Here is a 7762-nt window from a genome sequence, read left to right as displayed (position 1 = left end):
TTTGTTCTTTTTTTGATTTTCTGATCTAAAAGGGGAAATTTTTTCCCAAACATAAAACCTAAATTAGGTGTTTCTTCCAAAATATTTTCCATTAAACCACCCCAAACAAACCATTACTACCCAGCCAAAATTTTTCCCCCCATTATTAAATAAATTAATTTAAATCAATCAAAAAAATCACAAGAAAATAAATTAAAAAATTTAAAATTCTGAATTTAAATTTTGAAAATAAAGATGATTTGGGAACCAATAAAATTTTTTACTTTCAAAAAAGGAAATAGTAAAATTTCAAATAAAAAGCTATTTTAGTTTGAAAATCCCCAAAACCCCAACAATATTATGTGCAAAATTAATAATTAAAACTATAATAAAAAAATTTTTAATTTGGAGAAAAATTTTGTTTTACTTGTTGAAAAGAACTAAAATTTAAGATTGGAGAAGGGTAATTGGGTAATTAAAATAAATTTTTTTTGGGGTGGGGGAGGAAAGTGTTAAAAAAATTTTAAAAATTGGGGTTGGATGTTTGGGAATTTTTTTGAAATGGCCCGTTGAAACTCAACCCCAACCAACGGCTATTTTAATTTTTTTAATTAACCCATTTTAACGTCCCATCCCCTTTATAAATATTAAACTTAAAACCTAAATTCCCCGTTTCCCCGTTAATTTAACCCTCCGGTTTATTTCGAGCAAATTTGTGCCCCCAAAACTAGAAAACTTATTTCCATCTTTTGTTGCTAAGAATGTTGAGAAAGCATAAACAAACTTAAATGTAATCAGCCAAAAAAAGTCGGTTTTTGGTTGAAGTTTCAACAACGGAATCACTCTGTTGATTTCTAAGAGTCAAAGAGCCTAAACCCTCCCAAATTTGATAGTGTTAACTTGTGAAATGTATGTCCAAGCTGATAATAACCTGTAGAACTTCCATCAGATAACTTGCAGATTGATTTGAAAGAGAACCAAAAAAAGAAGTTAAAAGTACCTTATGTTTTACTTGTCGAGGATCAATTTATGTGAACATTGACTGTTTTTTCGTGTAAAACCTTTTTTTAATTGAATAGAAAATATCCTCTGTAAAAATTTTGGGTAAGTAATTTTTTAAATATTTGAATTTTTCATTGTTAAAACCGGCTAAATTAATTTGGGAGAACAAAAATCTTTTTGGTAAAAGTGAGTACTTTTGGGGAGAGATTGTACTTGTTTTGAATATATATAGTTTAACCAACAACCCCTAATAACCCGAAGGGTAGAAAAAAACAAGAAAAGAGGTCATACAAACAGGGGGAACTAAATTATAGAAAAGGGTCAACTGCTTGTAGCGCAGAAAAGACATACATGTTGTAATTCATGAATGTCCCATCTCTACCAGTGTCCCGAAAGAGCACCTAAACGAGTCATTAAACAACCCACAGCAGAACAATCAAGTCTCTCTTAAACACTGGGCCAAAAACCCAAAACTTTAAGAAGCACCAAAGGGGTCCATGCCCATACCATTACCCTTCCCCTTCAAACCCATTTGCTTTCTTCCTTACAGCAGCATATACCCTGGTCACACTTCCTCGTGCAAAAGGGTTTATGAATTGCCCACAGAACTTTGCTCTCTCAGGTCCATGATAAGAATGTACACCCAAAAGGGGGTTTCCCCAAAATTGCACTCAAACCCTTGGTGAAATGCTTCGATCGGGAAAAAAAAACCTGACAGGCATACATTTCCGTATGTTATTAGGGCGGAGGAGCTTTCTTAGCAAGGTGTTGCTATTCATGGGTTGACTGTTATAAGTGGTTATAGGGATACTTTTTTGGGAAATTTACTTTTTTCCATGTATGAGTTGTGGAGATAAAAGGGTGCAGGAAGGTCTTTGATGAATGCAGACGCGAACCTTTTGGGCCTGGAACACGATCAGTGGGGTTTTAGAATGATAGTCCCAAGGACGCCCCCAAAGATTTACAGGAGAATGGAAGATGGTGGGTCGCGCTGAGGGCCCCTGGTTTCGTGTTGCCTTTTTGGGGCTCTGAAGGACTTTTAAAATGGGTAGAGAGGTTCACTCGCTGATCGAAGAAGTAGGTTTTTGGGGCAATTTGTCTTTCGAAACTGTCATTGATAGAGTTAAGGGGGTAGAATTGATGAGGCGGTTTGGTTTTTGGGAAAATGAGTATGAGATTTTGGGGACTGGACTACAATGATCCCGGGCTATTTTAGGTAGGGTGTAAACAATGCACTATGGTTTTCCCCAAAGATGCAGCTTAAAGGGGGCCGAATGCAGTAACTTGGCATCCCTTCTTTCTGATGTTAGTTTGCCTATTTGAGGTTGGTAAATGCCTGCATGGGTGGGTATCAGGAGACCTTAAGCTGATGTTAATGTGAAACTGGCCTTATTGACATGTATGCTAAATGCAATTGTTTTAGACTTGGCTATCAGGTGTTTGCAAAAACGAGCAAGAAGAGGACTGTCCCATGGAATGCGATTTTGTCTGGGGGCCTTCATAATGAGCTTGCAAGAGAAGCGATAGAGCTTTTCAAGTTCATGTTGTCAGAGGCTGTCAAACCTAATGATGCAACCCTGAAAAGTGTACTTCCTGCATTTGCCATTGAAGCTGATCTCAGGCAAGCGTTGAGCATACACAGCTATCTTGTAAGATCCGGATTTGTTACAAGAACTGAGGTAGCTACTGGTTTAGTTGATATATACTCAAAATGTGGAAACTTAGATAATGGTCACAAGATCTTCAATGGGATACCCAAGAAAGAAAGGGACATAATTTTGTGGAGTACGTTAATAGCTGGTTATGGGATGCATGGGCATGGCGAGATTTCTTTGTCACTGTTTAATGAGATGGTGCAATCTGGGGTCAAACCTAACGAAGTCACTTTCACCTCGGTTTTGCATGCTTGCGGTCATGCTGGTTTGGTGGATGATGGTCTTTGTTTGTTTAATTTCATGCTTAGAAATCACTCTGATAGTCTTAGAACAGATCATTATACTTGTATGGTTGATCTTCTTGGTCGGGCTGGCCGACTTGAGGAAGCATATGAACTTATTAAAACTATGACTTTTGAACCAAGTCATGCCATCTGGGGTGCACTACTAGGTGCCTGTGTGATACACGAAAATGTGGAACTGGGAGAATTGGCTGCAAGGTGGCTATTTAAGCTAGAGCCAGAGAACACCGGGAATTATATACTGTTGGGGAAGATCTATTCTGCAGTTGGAAGATGGAAAGATGAGAGAATGTGAGACTTCTGATGAATGAAGTCGGACTAGTAAAGACGCCTGCTCAAAGTGTCATTGGATGACAAGTAGGTGATTTCTTTTAGCTTCCTTGCAAATACAGTCAAACGAGAGTTGCAGGTGAGGGAAACATCCGAGAATTATGCAACAATAGGATGAAAGCTAGCCGTCTTAGTGTCCGATGGTGTTTATGACCTCCTTGAATTTGCTATTGTAATTATATTTCTGCAGTGCTCCTCATACCAGCATTGCAAGGTGGATTGGTTTTAAACAATCGGTCAATCACAACAGTTCATGTCCTGAGATTGAAGTTGGTTGAAATTACCATTTAACTTCAAGAATTCACATAGCTCGAGTCACTACGGGAAGAGAAGGTTGAAAATCCTTTTTTTTTTTTTAAATTATTACATAGGGGTGGAAGGGAGTCTTGGGTAACGGTAAAATTCTTGTGGCTGGAAGTCGAGTTGCTCAGGAAATCTTCCTGCAGAAATGCAAGGTAAGATACATGGACACTTTTTCGGCCTTTTCGGATCCCGCATAGCGAAGTTTAGTGCACGGCTGTCCTTTTTTTTTTTTTTTTTGGTTGTATTACGAGGGGTAGGGAAACGGGGAAAAGGGGGAGGGGGTTACAGGTGGGGAAATCGACCTCACCACAGGTGAAAGTTCGAGTATCTAACCGATTGGTATACGAAGATCCCCACTGAAGATCAATAAGCAACAGGAAGTCCAAGCTTTAAATATATATTTATTTTTAATGTATGATTGTTGCTTTCGTTTTCTATAAGCAAATGGATTTAGGACTCATGATGATGATTCATTAAGCTAAATGTATGTCAGCTGGTACACTAACTTAGTAAATGGCCATTTAGGGAGGGGCCACTTTTCTTAGCAGCAACTAAGACACCTAAATGAGGTGACCTCGAAGAAGTATTATTCTTGGCTGTCAGTTGAAGCCAGAAAATGGAACAACACCTGCATCAGCATGAATAAATCACAAGTAATCAACTCTTTTCATAACTTTGTCCATACCTCGCTGGCATCCTTGTGAAAAGCATGTGCTTTGCATTATTTATATGATAATGGGGTTATTCAGTCAGCAGGTCCCCGCATGTTACTATGTTAGTGGAAGGGTTACAAAGACACTTTCATGTTAGTGTTTATATCAAACCAAATAATTTAACCATAGCGGTTTCAAATTAAAACGAGAATATAAATCGTTTAACTCTTGCTTAAATGATTGAAGTTTATATGCAAAATACACGTCTTGCATTCATTTGTTTGATGCAAACATTGAGTGCCAATAAATTTCTTCTTCTTTGGTCTAGGACCATATTTGTTTTTTGAGTTTGCCAGATCGTTTCTGTGATGATAAAATTTCTCATCATACTAGTACCATGGGGATAAATGGCGGTAAAACTTACCCGCATCAGGCGTTTAGACCAAATTAATGCATGCAAGACATGAGTTTTTCATATACACATTTTGTACATAACTATGGTTAAGTGATATGTATTTTCACTTTAATTTTTAATTGTTAAGGTAAATTTTATTAGTTTGGTGTAAACACCCGGTGCCCCGTATGTATAATGTCCACCCAAATTCTTGATATGCTCTGTTATATGTTAAATTTGCATCAAAGATGGAAAAGATTTACATGGCTTAATCATGTCATTTTAGTTTAGTCTTCTTTTTCTTTTTCTTTTTTTTTTTCCTTTCCAATTCTCTATGTATTCAATCTGCATATAATTAGTATATATGTAAGCCTTTTTGAATTAGAGAACTCAAGTAGTTAAGAATTGCAAAGGACCTTTTCAATTCAAGAAAGACCTATAACCAAGAGATTTTTGGAACCTAATTATATTTCCATGATCAACAAAGGAGCCAAAACGCTCATCAGTGATTTAGACGATAATGTTGAGAATTTTGCATGAAAATATCAATAGTGAATAAATTTGGAACTCTGAAATAACTTTAGTTAGAGTGCAAGTAGGATTCTACTTGCCTTTAATATCTTTGTTTCTGGTGAAATATGATTATATTTAATTGTGACCTAAATATTAAATTAAGTACATAGTCAAAAGTTCTCTCCGGTTACTTTTTCTTTTCCGTTTTGGTGTCAATTTTCATGTTTTATAATATAATAACTAGCTCTGACTTTATAAGAATAAGCAATAGAAAAAGAAAGAAAGATTAACCCTAATGTCAGGCCTTCACACGATGAAGAAGATGAAAACTACGGCGACAAACCCTACGATTTTTTCCAACGATATCACAGTTGAAATATTCTCATGGCTTCCTGTAAAGTCTTTATTGCGTTTCAAGTGCGTTTCTAGATTTTTCAATTCTCTTGTGTCTGAATCATATTTGATGGATATCCATCGACGTCGCTCTAGGAGTACTAGCCGTAATGAAATCAAATTTTTCGTGCCAGTAAGTAAAGGTTTTTATAGTATGGAGATGAAGGAAGAGGGAGAAGTGTCTACATGTAATTTTGATTTTTTATACGATCACTTATCGTACGCTAATGGTTTGTTCTGCTTTTGGGTGGAACAGACAGAGCCTGTTAAATTTTCAATCCCGGTACAAGAGAAGTAAGACTGCTTCCCCAAGTGAAACAACTTTATCCTCTTCGCTGCCTGCGTGAATTTTATCTTTCATCATTCTATGGATGTTTCTATTTCTAGGTTATGAACCAGAAGAAAAGAAATATAAGATTTTGATGACACTTTGTGTTTCAAGAGAGGCACAAAAATTGGGTTTTCACTTTAGGATCCAAGGAATATTGGAGAGAGGTTAAAAGTACGTTTATTTTTTTCCCACATAAAAGGGAATTTGTATTGTGGAGTTATCTATTTTTTCGCTCACTCAAAAAGATTCATAGTTGCATTCGATGTTAAAGATGAAAATTTCAAAACTATTAAATTGTGGAATGCTTCACACAATGATTACGAGCTAATAGAGGTGAAGGGCAAATTAGCGTCCAGCGTTGTTTCTCTAACCCAACGTGAATTTGTGGATTTTAGAAAATGCTCAAAAGGAGGAATGGCATAGTCATATCGTTAGCTTTTCTTCACAAGTGGGGTTCGATGCTTATGAAATCTGCAGTTTTTGTGATGGTGAGATACTAATTTTCGTGAGCAAGTTAAGTGCTTCGACTAATGATCGGTTATGTTATTGTTATGACGTTAGGAATAATAGTGGGAAATATGTGAAAATTTTGTGGCCTACGGTAAATGATTGGATTGACGGGGGTTTTCATATGTAGAAAGCCTCATCCCAGTGAAAAAGATTTGAGTGCTCGTCACCAAAGTAAGCTTTAAGACATTTGGGTTTGTGGTCTATTTAGTTTTCTCGTAGGGAAAAATAAGTCTTGAAGTTCATTAGACCTGAACATTTAGAAAAGTAATATTTCTGTCTTTTTTTTGACAAATAAGAAATTCAATTTTAAGAATATTACTTTATATAAATCCTTGATTTTAAGAATCTGATTAGCATGCCTTTTAATTACTACTGGACTACAAATTTGGTCTATTCTGCATAACGAAAACTGTTTCTTTATTTTATTTTTGGATGGTTCAACATGTTCTTGCCTGTACAATCAATCTTGAATATTGGAAAAGGCTACGTTCTTTGCAAATTTAAAGATTTGAAATTGTTAGTGATTTTATGTTTCTTTTTTAATAAATATTTTACATAATTCAACAAGCTTAATCAACAGTTATAATAGCACATTCAATAGTCGTATTAACTCGAATGTTCCTCATTCATACATGTGTAGCCCTGCTTTGGAAAAAAAAAATCCAAAAAATGTTACCAATGACATGTTGTGTACATAAGAGTATTGTATTCAAATATTTACAATAATGTTTTATTAGATAGATTCTCTGATTAGAATTTAAAAAAAAAAGATTAATTCATTTTTTAACGAGATCGATAAAACGTAGAATGTTACAAAATTTTAAACAAAAAAAAAAAAAAGATATAAAAAGGTGGTTCTTATATGTAGATCCTTAAATGGTATATAATCATGTATAAAAAATTCGCATGTATTGATTTATAAAGTCGTCTGATGAATGCAACTATCCGATTTTTCATTCAGATTCAAGAAACGTTATATCAACCTCGAACATAAGATAAATGGCTTTTGGCGTACGTATTTTCAACATTGGTAATAATACCTTACTAAAATAACAATAAAAATCAACATTAACAAAAAATAAATTTTAAGAAAAATATTTTAAAATCTATTTAATAATTTAAAAATCAAAACCCAACCCATCCTCTCCGTAAAACCATTACCGCACATTATCTTGCCTTTGCTGTTAAATCGGGTTGCTAGCTTCAAAATCTATTTAAATAATTTAAAAAATGGTGCATTTTTTATTTGGAGATTTGTTAAATAGAGAAGGGAAAGGTGTTTGGGCGAAATATTATGAGTATGGTTGGGTTTTAATTTTTTTTAATTTTTAAATGATTTTAAAATGAAATTTTTGTTAAAATTAATTTTAATATTAAAAATTTAAAAGAAAATTTGA

General features: G+C 34.8%; 2 protein-coding genes across 2 annotated transcripts in view; both read left to right on the top strand.

The window, feature by feature from the left end:
- Positions 1–2357: 2357 nt before the first annotated feature.
- LOC132047891 (pentatricopeptide repeat-containing protein At5g39350-like) lies at positions 2358–3577 on the top strand (the record flags this gene model as incomplete). The annotated part of the gene is given in 2 exon segments (XM_059438867.1): positions 2358–3219; positions 3222–3577. Coding segments are annotated over 2 exon segments (933 nt in total), but the record flags the coding sequence as incomplete, so codon positions are not given.
- Positions 3383–7762, top strand: part of LOC132047890 (probable mitochondrial-processing peptidase subunit beta, mitochondrial) — a 10184-nt gene continuing 5804 nt past the window's right edge. The window contains exons 1-3 of the mRNA XM_059438866.1: positions 3383–3411; positions 3459–3537; positions 3640–3723. Of these exons, the coding sequence (XP_059294849.1) occupies positions 3383–3411; positions 3459–3537; positions 3640–3723 (192 nt within the window). The remainder of the gene's footprint in view (positions 3412–3458; positions 3538–3639; positions 3724–7762) is intronic.

The sequence above is a fragment of the Lycium ferocissimum genome, chromosome 2 (genome assembly GCF_029784015.1).
Source record: "Lycium ferocissimum isolate CSIRO_LF1 chromosome 2, AGI_CSIRO_Lferr_CH_V1, whole genome shotgun sequence".
NCBI classification, from domain to species: Eukaryota; Viridiplantae; Streptophyta; class Magnoliopsida; order Solanales; family Solanaceae; genus Lycium; species Lycium ferocissimum.
The sequence above is the reverse complement of the archived record's forward strand: the minus strand, read 5'-3'. Positions and strand labels throughout refer to the sequence as shown.